Source organism: Callospermophilus lateralis, chromosome 5, assembly GCF_048772815.1.
Source record: "Callospermophilus lateralis isolate mCalLat2 chromosome 5, mCalLat2.hap1, whole genome shotgun sequence".
NCBI classification, from domain to species: Eukaryota; Metazoa; Chordata; class Mammalia; order Rodentia; family Sciuridae; genus Callospermophilus; species Callospermophilus lateralis.
Window position 1 is genome coordinate 52,304,616 of NC_135309.1, and position 21,839 is coordinate 52,326,454.

Below are 21,839 nucleotides of genomic sequence, written 5' to 3' on the forward strand. Positions count from 1 at the left end.
ACCCTGTCTCTAAGTAAAATACAAAATAGGTCTGGGGATGTGGCTTAGTGGTTGAGTACCCCTGAGTTCAATTGCCAGTATCAAAAAAAAAAAAAAAAAAAGTAAAAATAATAAATAACATAGATGTTCTAAAACTATATAAGTAATTCACATAAATGAAGATACTTATAATTTAAAAAAAATTTTTTTAGTTGCACATGGACACATCTGTATTTAGTTTATTTATTTTTACATGTACTAAGGATTGAAACCAGTGCTTTATATGTGCGAGGCAAGCACTCTGCCACTGAGCCACAACTCCAACCCTGATACTTATAATTTGCTTTAGAAATAAACACATTTATTTTGATATGGGCTGAAAATAGAAAATCTAAGTAAGTATTCTGAAGTTTTAAGAGCTGATGTTTGTCTTGTAGTTAAAGCATAGCTTTACCAGGATGGAGAGCCTCTAGGTGTTTTCCTCTTTCCAGCATTCTGATAGCTAGGTACTCAGTAGTACAAAAACAGGAGTATTCCACTATACATCTAGAGAGCAAAAGCTCGGCTAAGAAATAGAAAATTTTTATATTTTAGTCTCTGTAATACTAAAAGTTTCTGTGGCATTGTACACTTAACCTTCATATAATTAGGTTTTCTCATCTCCTATGCAGGGTTAATACCACCTCATTATAAGATACTATCAACCCAATTTTCATTTTGTTCATAATGTTTTTCAGATTTGGAGTCTTTCTACTTTCAGTCTTCTCCACACTTTTATCAATGAACATGCTCGGCAGTCCATTTTTAGAAATATTGGAACCGGAGTGATGCAAATTGAGACAGGACCAGCAAATCACATTTTCTCTTGTGGAGCTGATGGAACAATGAAAATGAGGATATTGCCAGATCAATTTAGCCCTTTAAATGAAGTGTTAAAAAATGATGTGAAATTTATGCTGTAATATTTTTACAAAAAAGATGTATAATTTATTACCTGTTTGGTGGAAGTTGCCAATAGATGTCATGTACAGTAATCATTCTCTATACCACAAATAAGCTATTGCTTTATTATTTTAATGTTCATTTTATGGAGCTTTGCCCTTGATGCACTGATGCCTTAAAAATTAACAGAATCATTCAGAATTAGATTATATTGCCTAAAGTAGAATGTGTAAGTAATGCTATAATAATACATATTTATAGTATGGTGTAGTGAGTATGTCATAGAGTTAAAGGAGTTTTGTTTTCTTATTGTTGATAAACTCTTCTGCAGATCTCTCTGCATGAATTGAGAGTAAAAATACCGTTTAAGTAATGGCAGTTGCACATAATAACTCATCACTTAATCCACCACACTCTTACTTCCTTTATCAGACATATGCATCTCAGACTCTTTTCCTCTTAATGATAGATTGATATTTGAGTAAGAACTCAATAACATCTCTTAAAACTGTCATTGGAACATAAATGATAAATAAGCCAAATGGCTCATATGTTAAGTTTTCATCAATTTCCCCTCTTAAAGCCCAAATTGTGTGTATGTAGATGTATTTGTGTGTATGTATATGTGTATATATATATGTGTATATATATATATCTTACATATCTTAGTTGAACTTCATTTGTATGTATATAAGAAAAAACTACATATATTTTCATGTGTTTTGTGCCATAACAACTACTGCCACCAGAATAACTTTTTTTGCAACTGTTTTCTTCATTTAAGAAAATTTTTTTGAATTCCATTCTCATTTTCAGATAAATTTCCAGATGACTTCTAAGATTATTTTAAAGATTACATAGAGTCAAGTAAGTCTTAGCAGGCAATAAAGATTCTGTGTTGGCACATGTAAAACACTTAAAAGTTTATCATTTTGTCAGAAGATATTTGAGTATCTACAGAAATTTTACTTAAATTTTATCTTTATTTCTTATTTTTAGGTGCTTTTTAATCTTAATATTCTGAAAACCTTATAGCAGTGTTTTTAGAAATAAATGTGAAAAGAGTAAAATTAGTATTTACAAATGTAAAATACCCTCCAGACCTACCATTAATAGAAAATAAACTAAACCTTATTATTTTATTATTTTTGCCAAAATACATTATTTTATTATAAGATATGACCAAAATATTTAAAATGCACTATACTTATGTATGCTAATCCTATTTGTTTCATGCTATACCTTTTTGACTCAGAATTATAGAAAACTTGATAAATACTTGATTTTAACCAATGAGACAGGAGGCAAAGGGGACTAAGTGTTTAAGGGACAACTGTATAATATTTAGCTTAAATTTATTTTGTTCAGTAGGAACTATAAATTAAGAGCATTTTTATGTAATGAGATATGGACAACTATTATCTTGGAAATTAAACAGTCAAAGCAAAGAAATGAAGGGCTGGTAAAATGAATTTTGTAATATCCTCAGGATACTTTTATCATAAAAGTATATTGTTAAAGATTTTGTAAATTGTATTTCATAATTTTAAATGTATTGAGCAAGTTGCAGTGAAACACTGTTATTATGTAGCGAGAGTTTATAAACCTGTTCCTATAAATTGTGCAATAACAATATATTACTATTTTGCCATGGAGAAATCTGTGACAACCTTTGCAAACAATATTATTGTTTGGTGTAGTTAAGCATAAGTTATTTTCCAGTCATTTCTTCACAAATCAAGATTCAAAAGGCTATAAACACTTTCAGTGAGATAGAAAATTTACTATTGTGCTTATTAGAACAAAAGGCATTGGGGATGAACTATTAATAGTATTTTAATTGAGGGTTTATATGAATAACCATAAATTATGTAAGCCCATATGTATTTACAACCAGAGTCATAATATTTTAAATAAACAATCATGCAGTGACTTTTTTGGCATGCTATTGTTTTAAGTAATATTTGTGCCAATTTAGTTGACTTTAAATATGTAACATTTTTAAATGGAGGATTTATATATTTACATGTGATTAATGTAGGGAGGATTGAATAACCTTCTCAAATACCCTGTTCTTCCTTTTCTACAATCATTTTCATCTAATAGGAAAGCATTTATCAAGAAAGATGGGAGGGCTGGGGATATAGCTCAGTGGTAGAACAGTTACCTTGAATGTGTAAGGCCCTGTGTTCAAACTGCAGTATGAAAAAGGAAAAAAAGAAGAAGAAAAGAAGAAGAAGGAAAGAAAATATGGGAATAAAAATAGTTAAAAGGGACATACGTATATGTAAAATTTTATTATCCGTATATGTGAAATGAGAACTCAAAATACATTGTTTAATTCTGTTTTATGAGAATTTGGTTCTAACATTTCACAATACTGCAAGTCTTATTTTCTGGAAGGTAGGACTTTTCTTATCTAGCACCATGAGATAGTCACCTTCATCCTCCATTTTGGCCACCCACTTTTTTAAAATATTTTTTTTCTTAATTAAAGAAAGTTTGCAGAAATTTCTCAAATTGGTCTCAGCAATTGAAATGATACAAAGATACACATTAAAAGAAAAGCCTTATACAAACTTAGGGCAGGAATGATGTTTTAACAGGATTATAAACCCAGGCAGACATGTTTTACTAAACATAAAAATGTCATATGACAGGAGATCATAGTCAAACTTAAAAGAAAAGTGGACCAGAAGAAATATTTTAGAGTGATAGGAAATGTCAGTGGTCCTATATACAAAGTAACTCGAATTTTTTGGAGAAGGGTCAAACTGTGAATAAGTATTCCCCAAAACAGGACCTTGAAAACATTTAACAGTCATAAAATGTGTTCATTCTCATTAATGGTTAATAGAATGTTAGGGGGAAAAAGCAACAATGAAAAGGCATATATTACTTTATTGCACTTTGCAAATAGTGTGCAAAAATTTTTACAAACTAAAGTTTTGTGGTAAGCGTGCATTGAGCAAAGCTATTGAGGTCATTTTTCTAATGATTTGTGTTCAATTCATCTCTCACATTTTAGTAATTTTGTAATATTTCATACTTTTTTATTATATCATGGTGATTAGTAATCTTTGATGTTAATATTATAATTGTTTTGGTACACTACAAACACACATATAAGACTGCAAACTTAACCAACAAATGCATTTCTTCTGATGTTCTACCAACTCTATTCCCTTGTCTCTCTCCTTGTCTTCAGGCCTCTCTGTTCACTGAGCCACAAGAGTATTAGGTCAGTAAGTAAACATGCAGTGGCCTTTTTAGTGTTAAAGGAACAGTCACTCACCTTTTCCTTTAAGTCGAAAGCTAAAAGTTATTAAACTTATTGAAGAAAGCATAAAAAAAAAAAAAAAAACAACGTGGAGCTAACCCAACAGCTAGGCTACTTGTGCCAAACATCCAAGTTGTGAATGCAGAAGAAAACCTCGTGAAGGAAGTAAAAAGTGCTACTCCAGTGAAAACCTGAATTTTAAGAAAGTAAAACAGCCTTATTACTGATACAGAGAAAGTCGTTTTTCTGAATAGAAGATCAAACCAGCCACAACATTCCTCTAAACCAAAATCTAATCTAGAACAAGGCCCAGACTTCAATTTTATGAAGGCTCAGAGAGTTGAGAAAGCTGCAAAAGAAAAGTTTGAAACCAGCAAGGGTTGCTCTGTGAACTTTAAGGAAGCCATCTCTAGCAAAGTGCAAAGCAAAGCAACAAATGCTAATAATAGAAACCGCAGCAAGTTATCCAAAACATTTTGCCAAGATTGATGAAGGTGGCTTCACTAAACAGATTTACAGTGTTGATAAAACAGCCTTATATTGGAAAAAAAGATTTCATCTAGAACTTTGAAAGCAAGAGAGGAGAAATCAAATGCTTGTCTTCAAAGCCCATCCTGATTTTCCTGTTAAAGAATAATGCAACTGGTGGCTTTAAATTTAAGCCAGCGCTCATTTACTATTCTGAAAATCCTAGATGGAACTCTTAAAAATTATACCAAATGTACTCTGCCTATGCTCTATAAATGGTACAAGGAAGCCTGCCTACAGCTCATCTGCTTACAATATGATTTACTGAATATATTAATCCCATTGTTGAGATTTACTGGTCTGAAAAAAAAATAGGCTTTTCAAAATGTTGCTACTATGCACCTAATCACCTAGGAGCTCTGACAGAGTTGTATAATGCTTTAATGTTGTTTTCATGCCTGCTAACACTATATTAATTCTGTGGCCATGGATCAAGGAGTAGTTTTGACTTTCAAGGCTTATTATTTTATAAAACACATTTGTAAGACTATAGCCTCCGTAGGTAGTGATTCCTCTGATGGATTTGGACTGGGCAAAGTAAATTGGGAATCTTCTAGAAAGTCTTCACCATTTTAGATGTCATTAGAATATTTGTGATAAGAGATCAAATGTCAACATAAATAGGAGTTTAGAAATGGATTCCAACCCTCATGAATGACAGTGGTTCAAGACTTCAGTGGAGGAAGTAATTGTAGGTATAGTAAAAATAGCAAGAGAATTAGAAGTGAAGCCGGAAAAAAAAAAAAAGTGGGTGAATTGCTGCAGTCTCATAGTAAAATTTAACAGATGAAAAGTTGCTGCTTATAGAAGAGGAAAGTGGTTTCCTGAGGTGGAATCCAATTCTGGTGGAAATGCTATGAACATTGTTGAAATAAAAATGGATTTGAATATTACACAAATTGAGTTAATGATACCAGTGGCAGGGTCTGAGAGGATTGACTCTTGATTTTGACCCCCAGGTTCTAGTGTGGATAAAATACTATCAAACAGCATCACATGTAACAGAAATCATTCATGAAAGAAAGAGTTAATTGACACAGAAAACTTTATTTTTGTCTTAAGAAATTCCTGTCAGATATGGTAGCTCTTGCCTTTAATCCCAGTATCTCAGGAGGCTGAGGCAATAGTGTTGCAAGTTCAAAGCCAGCTTCAGCAACTTATCAAGGCCTTAAGCAACTTAGCCAGTCCAAAATTCCTACAGCTACCTTAGCCTTCAGTAGCTGCTACTGTGATCAGTCAGTAGCCACTGACTTCAAGGCAAGACTCTATCAGTGAAAAAATTACAACTCACTGAAGAAGCAGGTAATTAAATGTTTTAAGATTCATCCATTTTTATACAATGCTACTACACAATTAATAGACCCCGTTATAGTATAAACATAACTTATAGGCATAGGGAAACCAAAACATTCATGTGACTGGCTCTTTTGTGGTCTGGAGCCAAACCTGCAGTTTATCTTAAGTATGCCTGTAATACTGTTTTTCATTACACTGGTATAAGGTCCTAACAATGACAGCATTCATTTTGGTGAAGATGCAGGGAAATGGGCACACTCAATACTGCTGGCAGAACTACAAAGTGGTACAAAATTGCATGGATGTGTATTAAAATTGAATACACATCTGTCAGTGGACAGCCTTCTTTTGAGAAATTATACTATAAAAAAGCACTTATTCACAAAATTATATACACAGATATTTATTGAAACATCTGAGGGAAAACTAGATATAAACTAAATGATTACCTGTAGGTAAATGATTGAATTGTGGTACATCCATATAATGGAATATTGTCTCAACACTAAATGACCTGAGAAAAGTTTGGTAAGAAAAATAGATTACAGCACAAAGTAAAAGCTGTAATATCCCATAATTTTAGGGGATTTTTGGTGTATATTTATGTTGAACAGAGAAATGTGTCTGGAAAAATACAACACTTATTTTTGTGTTGTTTTGTGTTTTTTCTAGTACTGGGGATTGAACCCAGGAATGCTTAACCACTAAGCAATATCCTCAGTCCTATTTTGTATTTTATTTAGGAAAGGGTCTCACTGAGTTGCTGAGTGTCTCACCGTTGGTGAGGCCAGCTTTTAATTCCTAATCCTCCTGCCTCAGCCTCCAGAGCCGCTGGGATTACAGATGTGTCCCACCATCCCAGGCCAAAATACATTTTTTTTAAGAGAGAGAATTTTTAATATTTTTTTTTAGTTTTCGGCGGACACAACATCTTTGTTTGTATGTGGTGCTGAGGATCGAACCGGGGCGGCACGCATGCCAGTCAAGCGCCCTACCGCTTGAGCCACATCCCCAGCCCCCAAAATACAATATTTATAACAAATGATGGAGGGAACATATTTCTAAATTCCGTTCAGCCTGTCTCAGTAAAGCAACACCAAAGACAGTTTGTGAGTATATGTTAGGGGGAAAAAACTTATATTTTTTATATCAAATAGAATTTAATGACTTTGGAAACTGTTCAGTTGACTAAAATGGTCTTGGATCAGAAACACTTTTGGATCGTTGAAATATATTCAATGCTTGAATTTAAGCTGAAAGGTTAAAAAAATATTGCTCTTGAGTAATTGTAAAAATTGATCATAAATTATGTAAATGTGTTGGTTAGTCTTTTAGAAATATAGATTTCAACACCATTTTCAAAGCAAAATCTTATCTTTGAACTTTTCAAGACATCATTTTCTGCTTGGTCTTCTCTACTATGTTTTGATGTATAATTCAGTGAGCTGGATGCTGAGTTAGAGCATTGCAGGGGTTTTATAAGACTCTTTCAAACAAAAACACTTTCTTAAGTTCTCCCACTGCAAATACAGATGAGTCATAGAAATGATTGTCAGCAGGGTGTGATGGCAAATTCCTGTAATCCCAGTGGCTCCAGAGACTGAAGCAGGAGAATCGAAAGTTCAAAGCCAGCCTCAGCAAGTTAGCAAAGCCCTAAGCAACTTAGTGAGACCCTGGCTCAAGATAAAAAATAAAATGGGCCGGGGATATGGGTCAGTGGTTAAGTGCCCTTGGGTTCAATCTCTTGTACAAAGGAAGAAATGAAATGATTGTCTATTCAATGTATAGGTCTATTCAATGACCTATGTAACAATACTCAACTAGTGTATTGTATTGGCCCTGGACATGTGCTAAATATTACTTTTTAATTGTTTGTAATCTACTTGGTATCATATCTAAAGATATTTTCTTTTTGAAGCCATACCTCATTTTCAGTTTATTCTGTACATGAGGAAAAATAATTTTTTTTCAGAACTTGGAACTGAACTCATGGATGTTCTACTACTGAGCTCCATCCCCAGCCCATTTTTATATTTTGAGACATCTTACTAGGTTGCCCAGGTTGGCATCAAACTGTTGATCCTCTTGCCTCAGCTTCCTGAATTGCTGGGATTAAGACATGCACCACTGTGCCCAGCTAAGAAAGATAATTCTTAAAATAGCATCTAGTTCTGTGTATTTTTGTTTTAGTCTGTTTTCTAGAAAATGCACCAAGTTATTATGGTCATTCAGACATGAAGATAACTTATATAATTACAATATTTTTAAAGACTCCATAAGGACTCTCCTAATGAGAACCTTGATGGGAATAAAATGCTCCAATATTTACCCTAGAGAAAACTTCATGTGTAGGTGGTAGAGCTCTACAAATGAGGTACCTCTTTTGAGAATAAGTTCCACCATACAACACAGCTTAGCAAGGGAATTTAGAGCTAGATTTTAGCCCACACATTCCATTGTACTATGTGTGGTACATAATTGCACAATCATTTACCATTGCTCTGAATCTTATAGTCAAGTCTTAAGATTCTTGCAGAATAAAGAGAGCCACCTAAATTTCAGATATTTTACACATCACTACCCTCAGAAAGAATTATTCAAAGACCATTTCTAAGCATATTAATTGACAGAGAATGCAGTAAGCCCTAAATTGCACATATTTAGGAAATAAAGATCTATAACCCCCAAACCTCAACTTCAAAAGAAAAAGATTGCTTGGAAGTGGGATACACAGTAGTGCTGACAGGTTCTACTGTAGTGATACAATATGAACTTGAATTCAGCAGAGGGTCTCATTTTGAATGGTGAAACAGAAGAGGTCATAACTCTGGCTACTATAGAAAATAAGGACTTGGGGGCTGGAGTTGTAGCTCAGTGGGAGAGCACTTGCCTAGCACATGTGAGACACTGGGTTTGATTCTCAACACTGCATATAAATAAATAAAATAAAGGCCCATCAACAACTAAAAATATATATATTTTTAAAAAGGGGCTGGGGCTGAATGGTAGAGAGCTTGCCTTGCATGTGTGAGGCACTGGGTACGATCCTCAGCACCACGTAATAAAAATTAAATAGGGCCTGGAGTTGTGGCTCAGTGGTAGAGAGCTCACCGAGCATGCACGAGGCACTGGGTTCAATCCTCAGCACCATATAAATGTAAAATAAAAATATTGTGTCCACCTAAAACTAAAAAAATAAATATTTAAAAAATAAATAAATAAAGATACTGTGTGTTCATCTACAACTAAAAAATATTTTAAAAACAAAAAGAAGGGCTTGGGAATTTTACATCTTTATACATGAAAGTTGAGAAATTAGCTCTGAGAAAAAGGGAGGCATCAAAGGAAGAGATAATGTTCCTTAGAGGCTTATTGATAAAGGGGAAAAAAAGTGAATATAAATAAGGGCCCTATTTATCAAGTCAAACCCAAAAGAGACAATTAACCCTTCAAAGGTACTTTAAAATAAATAAATAAATAAATTGATCTTTATATTACGAATAAAACATTGTTCTCCTGAACTAAAAATCAGTAACATCCCCCCAACTCATCTTCTTGTGTATAGGAATACATGCTACTGTGATTACATGTATAGGATTTGCACTGTGGTGGTGGGGATTCATCTCTATACAAATTTACTATACAAACATACAAATATACATTTATTATACAAATATACATCTCTATACAAATTTTTTAAACATGTAGAGCCACTCCATAAATAAAGTAATGAAATAGGAAAATGGTAACTCAATGCATTCCAACTTGGATTAATATTAATGAAACTAGCAACTGCATTAATGAAAGACAGGAATTGGAAATTTAAAAATTTGTAGGAATGGACAGTTGGAAGATGTATAACAGGACCTGCATGAATTCAGGAATGACACTGAAACAGGTAAACATCTCATAAATTAACATGATTATAACAGGCCCAAGGGAGAATAGATATACTAGAAGTACATATTGAAGAAAGAGGATAAGAAAAAAGAAAAAAAACTTTAAAATATTGTAAAGAAAGTGACAGGTATAGAAAAAGAAAAAAAAACTGTTTATTGAAGGGCAGATCTCTAGATAAAACCCAAGAGCTACAAGTGAGGGAAGCATAACTTTGAGCCAGGATTATGCTCAGGCCTTGAAACTGAATGGAATTTGCTCTGCTGATTTTTGAAATTGCTTTTGACAATATCTAGCACTAGAAAATAACTAGACATGAGAACACAGAAAATGTCACTCATACTCATGAATATCAGTCAAAAGAAACAGACTCAATAATGACAGGCATAATTGAATTAATTTTAAAGGGTGTGGTACTTAAAACAGTAATTATTATAGAGGAACTAAAGGGGGGAAAACAGTAAAAGAAGATGCTAAAAAATATATATATATATGGTCAGTCCCAGACTTATCATGATTCAACTTGTAAGTTTTCATCTTTAAAATATGTATTCAGTAGAAACCATGCTTTGAAATGTGAACTTGATCTTTTCCCAGTCTAATGATATGTGACACATTACTCCCTCAAGATTCCCAGTTGTAAGCTAATCAAAGTGTCCTGAAGCATGTTTCAGGAAGGCTGAGTTAAGCTATGATATTCAGTGGGAGACATGTATTTAATATGCTCTTTTTTAGTTGTTGATAGACCTTTATTTTATTTATGTATTTATATGTGATGCTGAGAATCGAACCCAGTGCCTCACATATGCCAGGCAAGTGTGCTACTGCTGAGCCAGGCCACAGCCCATTTAATGTGGTTTTGATTTATGGTATTTTCAACATAAGATGGGTACAGCAGAATTTAAACTTATCAAGTTGAGGTGCAACTGTATATTGAATTTATAGAGCTGAAAATACATGAAATTAAAAGTTTGCGGATAGGGTAAATACTAACTTAGGCATTCTGGAAGACAAGATCAGAGAATGTAAAGACATGGCAACTGAAGCTATCCAAGATAAGCAAAGAGGCAAAGATTAGAGGAAAAAATACAACACAAAGTAACATTGATCTGTTAATGGTGCTATAATATCTAGTGGTATGAGTCATATAGTTTGAATTGCAGAAGAGTAAGAAGGGGAAGAAAAAACAGGTGAAGCTTAAAATTTTCAAAATGTGATGATAACTAAAAACCTGGAAATACAAGAAGCTCAAAACCCCTAATACATACATCACGACCAAGGCATATTATAATCAAGTTGCTGAAAATCAGTGTTAAAAAAAAAAATGAGAAAAGCTTAAATTCAGCCAGAGGGGCAGGCGAAGGCACTGCCTTGGGGGCGGGAGGAAACACCAGTTTCTCTGAAACTATGAAAGCAGGAAACAATGGAAAAACTGTCAAACAAAAATCCATATTCTGCAAAAGTATCCTTTGAAAATTAGGCAAAATAAAGCTATTTTCAGACAAAAAAAAAAAAAAGCTAAAACATTCAGTTTCAAGAAGTTCTGAACTACAAGCAATATTAAATGAAGTTCCTCAGAAAAGGACATAAAACACCTGATGCAAACTTGGTTCAATAAAAATTTGTGAACCCTAAATATAAGAAATAAGTGGGTAAATATAAAAAATGCTATCCTGTTTTAATTTCTTCCAAAGACAAACGCTTAAAGCAAAAAAGTGATTTTGGGAGAAGGTAGTTAATTGAAGTAAGGAATATGACAATCAAAAAAAGGGTATTGTTTCTAATACTCTTCACAGAGGTCACTGTTATGGACTGAATTTTACTTCCTCCACACCACATTTCTATGTTGAAATCTCAACCCCAATGTAAATGTATGGGTAGTGCCATATATTTTATTGGTCAAAAAACTCAGAGCCTATCCAAATTCAAGAGATGGAGAGCTACAGACTCCACCTATTAAGGGAAAAAGTGTCAAAGACCTTTTGTCCATTTAAAATCTACAACAGTTCACCCTATATTCATCAATTTTTTTATCCCACATGTAAGATATACTTAGTGCCTCTCCAGAACTCCAGACTGTTACTGCATTAGAACATCAGGATCCCATCATTTAAATCAGGTCCAGGTAGAAATTAGGCTCCTTTAATGAGTTTTCTCAAGTATGATACTTCTCAATCTAAAGACCTGCATATTAAGGAGACAAGTTATGTGCCCTCCTTATACCAAACATACAGTGGCGAGACAGAGATAGGATAGCTATCTCTCATTCATAAAAAGAGAAAATAAGAGTTACATAGTAGTCCTTGGTGCATAGAGATTCTGTAATTTAGACACATGTCATCTGTTTCTCCAAGAATCCTATTCCCTGGAAGTAATTCTTCTTTTGGCTCCACCCTCTGAAACATCCTTTCTTTTCCATGACAGTGAGTGGTCCATGTTCCCAAACGTATAATCTTTTCCACCTATTTCCTGGCCAAAGTTTAAAGGTTCAAAACCCTTTTTACATTTTATGCTGCTCCCATCATTTAAAGTTCAATCTAGTAAGATTGCTTTTAAAACTTTGTAAGTTTCTTATATATTAAGTTATAATCCACTTCAATAGACAAAAATCCATACCCATATATATATTTTTTCCCTGAGATAAGCTGTTCTCTACCTTGGCCTGCATGCAATGGTATATACCTGCTATAGTATACAATCTTAAGATTCTTAGAAATCCTAAGCTTCATGTGGAGCATGACTGTAGACCCAGAAATTTGGGAAGCTGAGACAAGAGGAGCACTTGAGCCTAAGAGTTTGAGGCCAGCATTGTCAACATAGTAAGATCCCTATCTCAAAAATATATATAACATATATTCTTAAAAAGCTTTGGTATCTCACTTAGAGGATACACCTGATACAACTTTAAATTTTTTGGAGATCTTTTAAAAGTAGGGGATGGGACTAAATAACCACCACATTAACTGTACCTTTACTCCAAAATGAGTTTTAGTCCATGATGACATTAAATAATTTAAATTAAAAAAAAAAACTTCAAAAGCCCATTGCTATGGAGAGAGCTCAGACATGAAAGTAACTACTAAACTCACACTTCACTCTGAAGATTATTAATCAGAGTAAAAGAAGTGAGGCTACTAAAGGAGAACAACCTGAAAGAAGAACATACCAGGTGAGCATGCTGTGCTTAGAGAAACACAGGATGAAGATGGGAGCCTGGCTTGCTTAAAATCAAGTAAAGCATTTCCAATTTGGACTAGCATTTTTATGCATCAAAATACAAAAAAAAAAAAAATCTTTCAACAGACTCAAGAGTTTAGGCCATATTTATAAAAAAAATCTTAGGAGATGAAATTGTGCATTCAAAGATAACACCAATCTGAACTCTATTGTATTTAGAATAGATTCATGTGAGGCTTGAGATAGTCAAAAGGACAAAATAGTTCAGGAAGGAAAGAACCTATGTAGACAGAGTCCATTGGTGCAGTGGTAAAACAAAGGTTCTACCTGGGGCAACTCTGTTTTTGTGAAAGAATCACTTAAAGGCTGGCCATCTGAACATATCCAGAACCTAGGTGGCTGATGCAGACAATAGTTCTAGCAAGTTGTCTTGGGAAGAGGTGTGTTTTAGTAACTGTGTTACCACAGGAGGTAGTAACTCTGCATAATAAATGAAAAATACTCCATGATGGACGTATAGCCACTTCGTGATATGCAATAGCCAGGACTGGGTGTTGCTGTCAATTAAATAGGAAAATACCATTGACCTTAAAACCTTGACTCTTCCTCTACCCCAGAGTTTCTAGTTTGTAAGACATTGGACAATTCTATCCTACCTGATCTGTACCTTGACTTCTCCTAAGAAATATATCTGTACTTTACCTCATCCATATGGTTACTTTCAGGACAAGATTATATGTTATGATGAGTCTTCAAACCTACGTAAGGCTAGAAAGAAAGAGTTGAAACTTTGAACAATCAGATCATTATTTTAGAGGATAAAGTTACAGCCATGCTTTAAATCAGACTTGTTCATCTCCACACTCCCGCAAAAAATGTAGCTGAAATAAGAAATGCCACATAGACATTTCTATGGGCTGTGCATATTGCACATCCTTGTTTTAGTACTTTGCACCCTGCCACAAAGTGTTAAACCATATCTTTTTGTCTCTTCTCCCTTCCCCTGGAGTGCTTTTCTCTCTGCCTGGCAAACTCTAGTTTAACCTTTGTAACTAAGTTGGATGGATCCTCCTTTGTGAAGTCTTTCCTGTTCCCACAGAGAACATGAGTCACTTCCTTTCTCCTTTCAGAGAATGTGTGTGTACATTTTTTATCACTCGTATCATGGTGCCATGCAGTTATTTTTTATACTCAAAAAGGTTGTCATTACTGTCATTGAGGAAGCAAAGTAGAGGCTTGAAGCAAGAGAGAAAAATACACTAAAAAATAAGAAGAGAGAAGGGCTGGGGGCTACAGAGACACTACAAGTTTACAGGGTAAAGACTCTGCTGCTGAACTAGACTCAGCCAAAAGATAGTGCACCTTGCTCAACATACAAATTAATGACACCTAATCTCCAGCTATACTTTAATAGAATAAAAGAGACAAAACCCAAGCTAATGACCAGGCTTCCAAATAGAAACACTAGGGTTGGGCCACCAGGTTCCGCCTACAGAGAGCTTTGCTATAGCAAAAACAGAGAAATAACACAAAGCCAGTGGATACCACACCTGTAGGGAAGTCTCAATCCAGATTACTCTAGGACACTTTGGCAAAGTGAAGACTGTGCTTTACAAAGGTCTGCACAAAATAGTGGAAGATAAGTCCCTTTCAACAAATGCATAAAACCCAACACATGAATACAAGAAATATAAAAAAGTGAGCTAACAGAATACTTCCTAAAGGTCATAATTCATCAGCAATTGACCCCCCAAATATTGAAGTGGATTAAATATCAGATAAGAAATTCCAAAGAATAATTATAAAAATAATCAATGAATTCCAAGAGAACACTGTCGGAGTCTAGCTCTGGCAGGGGGTCTCAGGTGAGGAGTTGGCAAAAGGCGGCAGAGAAACAACACAGACACAAGAGTGAAGGTGCTGAATCTGATTCTTTACTTGTGAAGTTAATCATATATACTTTTCATTTTGGCAGGCGCACAGTATTTTGTGGTTACAAAACAGGAATCATTATTCAAAGAAACAAAATTTTACGTAGCTACAATTAGATAAGAAGAATGTATCTTGGCTTATGCATAAGCAAGCATTTTTACTTTCAGTTTGCATTTTGCTTTGAGCTGTTTCCGCTTAGATAGCTTTTAATAATAGTTAGAGATGTCCCAGACAATTGGCCTATACCTTGACTATTCTTTCTTGACTTACTAACTAGAACTGGCACTGTGGTTATGACAAGTGGTTAACTTGAAAAGAGAGGCTACTAATTTTAATCAAACAAGAGTAAGAGCACCAAACCATTGTGCACAGGAACAAGAACAAGTTGCCCAGTACCAAGCACTAATCTGCCTTCTTAATATTAATTTTTCTTCTCTATATTTTTTTAATATTTATTTATTTATTTATTTTTAGTTTTTGGTGGACACAACATCTTTTTTTGTATGTGGTGCTGAGGATCGAACCCGGGCCACATGCATGCCAGGCAAGCGCACTACCACTTGAGCCACATCCCCAGCCCTTCTCTATATTTTTAATTTAATTTCTCAAAAACTTCCTCGACTGTTTTTCCTACAAGGGGTTTCTCATTAAACATTAACAATTTACATTCCACAGCTGAATCATTGCATTTAGAGCAAACAGATTTATTCTTTAGAAGTAGTTGCATTAATTAGGAAAGCCATGTTTTTTTCCTTCATACTTAATGGTCATATGAGAAGTCGCAACAATACTTATTAACAGGAATACAAAAACAAACCAGCCCATTCCCAGAAACATGCTGCGCTTCTCCAGAGGATGGACGCCTTGCGCCATCCACCTCAGTAGGGCCTTGCCTTTGCCTGAGTCAGGGGAGGGGCGCAGCAGAACACAGAAAAACAACTGAATGAATTAAGGAAGTCAGCTCAGAATATGAATGAAAAATTCAATAAGGAGGTAGAAGCATTGAAAATAAATCAAACAGAAATCTTGGAAATGAAAGACACAACAAATCAAATAAAATGTTCAATTGAAAGTCTCTCTAATAGAGTAGACCAACCTCAGAGTTGAAGACAGAACCTCAGAGTTGGAAGGGGTGAGACTTGAACAGTCAGACAGTATTTAAAAAAAATAAATAAAAAAAAGCAATGATGAGCAGAATACACAAGAACTCTGGAGCAATGTGTAGAGACCAAATATAAGAATCACTGGAATTGAGTAGTGTTAATGGGATAAACTCTTTTTTTTTTTATTTTTAAAATTTGTTCTAATTAGTTATACATGACAGTAGAATGCACTTTTGACACATTGTACACAAATGGAGCACAACTTTTTACTCCTCTGGCTGTACATGGTGCAGAGTCACACCAGTAATGTAATCATACATGTATATAGGGTAATAATGTCTGACTTATTCCACCATCCTTCCCATCTCCACAGCCCCTCCCTTCTCCTCATTCCCCTGTGCACAATTCAAAGTATGGATAATCTCTTCAGGAAAATAACAGAAACTTTTCCAAAGCTTCAGAATGAGATGGATATCCAGATGCAGTTGGCGTTTAGAACCCCAAGTAGACAAAAATCAAAAAAAGAACCTCTCATTACACATTTTAAAAGCCTCAAGAGAAAAATGTCAGATCATATTTAGAGGCAAGCCAATCAGAATCACTTCTGATTTCTCAGCACAAACTATAAGCCAGGAGGGCTTGGACCAATGTGTTCCAAGTCCTGGAAGAAAATAACTGTTAACTAAGACTGCTATATCCAGCAAAACTAATATTCAAAATTTAAGATTAAATAAAAACTTTCTAAGATAAGTAGAACCTTAAAGAATTCATGACTACTAAACTGGCACTATAGAACTTAAAGAAATACTGCACAAAGAAGAAATAAAAAACAAATTTCAGAGCTCACAAAAAAAGTCTCGTACAAAGAGTGGCTAAACAAATAAGAAACAGGACCAAATTAAACATGATAAATAAATCAAAATGACAGGAATTAATAAACATCTCTCTATAATAACATTGAATGTAAATGGTCTCAACTCTCCAATTAAAAGACATAGGGTGGCAGAATGAATTAAAAAACAAGGCTCAACTTATATTGTTTACAAGAGATACACCTTACACCAAAGTTAATCAGAAGAGACAAGGTCACTTCATATTGCTAAAAGGGACATTTCAACAAGAAGATATAACAATTATAAATATATGTCTCCAAAGTAGGTGCAACTAATTACATAAAAGAAACACTACTCAAATTGAAGTATCACATAGATCCCAGTACAATAATACCGGGTGATGTACCTCTCTCACCATTAAATAGGTCATCCAAACAAAAATTCAGTAAAGGCTCTCTGGACCTGAAAAAATATTATAAATCAAATAGAACTAATAGACATCTATAGAATATTTCATCTAACAATGGCTGAATACACTTTATTCTCAGGGATTCAGAAAACCTTCTTTAAATTAGACCATGTTTTAGGCCACAAGGCAAGTCTTAGAAAATTTTTTAAAAAAATGATAATTCCCTGCACTTATCAGATGATAATAGAATGAAATTAGAAATCAACATGACCAAACCCTAGAGGAACTATCGAAACATATGAAGATTGAATAATACTCTTTTGAATGATGGATGAGTGATAGAATAAATCAAGAGAGAAGTCAAAAAATTCATAGACTCATGTGAGAATAGTGACACAATACACTAGAACTTCTGGGACACTATGAAGGCGGTTCTTAATAGGAAAGTTTACACCTGTGAGTGCCTACATAAGAAAGTCAGAAGGTTCCCAAATAAACAACCTAATGATGAATCTCAAGGCCCTTAAAAACAAAACAAAATAAAACAAATCAAAAAACATAATAAGCTTATAATTAAGATCAGAGCTGAGGGCTGGGGTTGTGGCTCAGTGGTAGAGCACTTGCCCAGCATGTGTGAGGCACTGGATTCAATTCTCAGCACTGCATATAAATAAATAAAATGATGGCCCATTGACTACTGTGTGTGTGTGTGTGTGTGTGTGTGTGTGAGTGTAAAGATCAGAGGTGAAATCAATGAACTTGAGAATAAAAAAAAAATAACAAGGATCAATGAAACAAAGAGTTGGTTCTTTGAAAAGATAAATGAGATTGATAAGCCCTTAGTCAAACTAACCAAAAGAAAAATAGGGGAGATCCAAGATGGCAAGCTAGAGGGAGGCTGCATTCTGTGTCACTCCAGGACCTGGAATTCAAGTAATGGGAATACTGTTTCTCTGTGAGTGATTACAGGACCCCCGACAGCTGCTCCTGTGCAGGAATCATGGCCAACATGCCACACAGTTCTCCAGGCCTCAGCGTCAGCGCAGGACTTCCACCATTCCTCCAAGTGCCCAAGTAGAACCACTAGCATTAGCACCCATGCAGGACAACTGGCCGCAGCCCATATGCAGGAACTCTGGCCGCCACTCCTGTGTATGCCCCTATCTACCAACATGGGGCTCTTCCGGTGGCCTCCATCTTGGGCCACTGCAACCACTGCCACAGTCCCTTACATGTGGTAGCCTACACTTGGGGACACGGCCCTGGGTGTGGAGACAGCTGCCAGCCACAAAACTGCATGCCACAGGGCTGCATCTCTGAAAGCACAGCTCAATGCCACAGCCCAGCCCCATACCACCCAACACCTCATAGCTGAAAACTGCCCCTCCATCTTGGAAAACCTTTGTGTCCATCTTTAGTCTGGACAACTTCCAGCTTCGAACACTGGCTGGGGCCAAAAGTCCCTAACTCCTCCTTTCTATGGCAACCACTAACCAGGCACAGTGCCTGCAGCTATGTGGCTGGTCTTAGCTTGCAAAAATAAGTTGCAAAACCAGGTCCTGAACTGCCCAATATAAAATAGCTGTCTGTGACAGGTGCACAGCCCCCAGAGCACAGCCCACAAGACCCTCGGAGAGAAGGGTACTTGATTGGGAAATAGAAAGGGAGGGAGTGAGTGATATGGTTTGCAGACTAGTAATTACAAGGTCTACAGATGATATAAGGAGATAAGACTAGGCACCCATATCTCACAAGCGGGCCCCAAAGGAGATCCTTAGGGGGTAGTCTCCCATCAGGAACTGGCAAGTGCTATAACCCACCTCCAGGAGGTACACCCCCAAGACCAACCCTCCCACCCTAATAACTTTCACCAACCTGAGGGTGGAGACACCAGCAAACATAGACAACCCCACCTACTGGATGAGAAGGGAAGCAGGAAAGACACTGATCTCCAACAAAAACACTCCTTGTATCTTCCTTCGACATTTTTTTTTCTCTTTCTCTCTCTTTTCCTGCCCTCACATCCCCAAAATTTGTGAAACCAAGTGCTTTTCATGAGTGAGGTTACTGAGGACTGGGATGTCTGAATAGTATATTATAGTAGTGCTGTATATTCTTTTATCTCCTATTTTTGCTTTTCTTAATATTTATGTTTGTTGGTATTTTTGTACTCTACTGTCTTTCTACTTACTTGTCTCCCCCAAATCACTTTCTCTCTCTTCTCCAGCTACTAACCAACTTCTTGAGATTCCTCTTTCCACTCTCTAAGATCTAATAACTCTATATCCTCACCTCCTACCCCCTCAACATCCCATCCTACACCTCACCCTTGTTCCTTGTCCACAATCAGAAACTGTAGACACTTTTGCAAACCTATTGTATATATTGTAGATGATTGAACTCACCATTTCGGTATATGGTGACAAAACCATAAACATATATTGTTTGTATTGGGATCTGTTCACATTGTTCTCTCCCTTAAAGGAGAGGTATTGGAAACCTGCAGGGACACTATAAGCCTATATGCTGAAAACTGTAATGCCTCGGATCCTTACTAGAAAGGAAGACACACAAACAACATGAAAAAAACAAGGAAAGAAAGTGTCCCAAACAAACCAAGATATTACATTATTAGAATCATGGTCAGCACAACAGAAGAAATGACACAGAAGAAGTTCAGGATAGACATAATCAAAATGTTCTGTGAATTAAATAATTCTGTAAGAAAGCAAATACAGACAGTAAAATATCATTTTGATAAAAAGCTACATAAGCAAATTCAGAAATAAAAAGATTACTTCAATAAGGAGATAGAGATTCTGAAAAAAACAAACAGAAATCCTTGAAATTAAAGAAACGATAAACTTCATTAAAAGCTGAATAGAAAGCATCACCAACAGATTAGACCACTTGGAAGACAGGACCTCAGACAATGAAGACAAAATAAATAATCTTGAAAAGAATGTTGACCAGACAGTGAAGATAGTGAGAAACCATGAGCAGAACATTCAAGAATTATGGGATAGCATAAAAGAGCAAATTTAAGAATAATTGGGATAGAGGAAGGCATAGACTTCCAAACCAAAGGAATTAACAATCTATTCAATAAAATAATATCAGAAAAATTTCTAAACATGAAGAATGACTTGGAAAATCAAATACAAGAAGCTTATAGGACACCAAATATACAAAATCACAACAGATTTACAACAAGCCCTATTATAATGAAAATGCCTAACATACAGAATAAGGAGAGAATATTAAAAACCATGAGAAAAAGGAATCAGATTACATATAGAGGAAAACAAATTAGATTATGTGCAGATTTTTCAACCCAGACCTTGAAAGCTAGAAGATCCTGGAACAACATATACCAAGTTCTGAAAGAAAATGGATGCCAACCAAGAATCTTATATGCAGCAAAATTAGGCTTTAGATTTGATGATGAAATAAAAACCTTCCACAGTAAACAAAAGTTAAAAGAATTTATAATTAGAAAGCCTGCATTACAGAAAATCCTCAGCAAAATATCCCACAAAGAGGAAGTGAAAAACCATGATGAAAATTAGCAGAGGGAGGTACTACACTAAGGGAAAAACTAATCAAAGGCAAAACAAAGTCACATTAAATACCAAAAATAAACAAAAATATCTGGGAATACAAATCATGTCTCAATAATAACCCTAAATGTTAATGGCCTAAATTCACCAATCAAAAGACAGAGACTGGCAGATTAGATTAAAAAGTAAGACCCAACAATATGCTGCCTCCAAGAGACTCATTTCAAAGGAAAAGACATCCACAGACTGAAGGTGAAAAGTTGGGAAAAATCATACCACTCACTTGGACTGTGGAAGCAAGCAGGGGTTTCCATCTTCATATCAAATAAAGTAGACTTTAAGCCAAAGTTAATCAAAAGGGATAAAGAAGGACATTTCATATTGCTTAAGGGAACTATGCCTCAACAAGACTTAACAATTATCAATATATATGCCCAAACAATGGAGCATCTATGTTCATTAGTCTTCTCAAGTTCAGGAGTCAAGTAGAACACAACACAATAATTCTAGGTGACATTAACGCACCTTTTGTTTGGATAGATCTTCCAAACAAAAGCTAAACTAAGAAACTATATAACTCAATAATACAATCAATAACTTAACAGACATATACAGAATATTTCATTCATCAACAAGTGAATAGTTTCTTCTCAGGAGCACATGGATCCTTCTCTGAAATAGACCATATATTATGCCACAAAACAACTCTTAGCAAATACAAAAAAAAGTAGAGATACTACCCTGTATTCTACTAGATCATAATGGAATGAAATTAGAAATCAATGATACAATAAAAAATAGAAGCTACTCCAACACCTGGAGACTAAATATTGAATGAACAAAGGGTTGTAAAATACATCAAAGAGGTGATTAAAAATTCTTAGAGGTAAATAAGAATACCGA

The 21,839-nt window shown here is 35.1% G+C and overlaps 1 protein-coding gene across 2 annotated transcripts in view; it reads left to right on the forward strand.

The window, feature by feature from the left end:
- Dmxl1 (Dmx like 1) overlaps nt 1-2,853 on the forward strand; it is a 175,997-nt gene extending 173,144 nt beyond the window's left edge. For both annotated transcript variants that reach the window (XM_076856669.1, XM_076856670.1), the window contains one exon: nt 717-2,853. In XM_076856669.1, the coding sequence (XP_076712784.1) occupies nt 717-941 (225 nt within the window). In that variant the 3' untranslated portion in view covers nt 942-2,853. The remainder of the gene's footprint in view (nt 1-716) is intronic.
- Nucleotides 2,854-21,839: the final 18,986 nt, after the last annotated feature.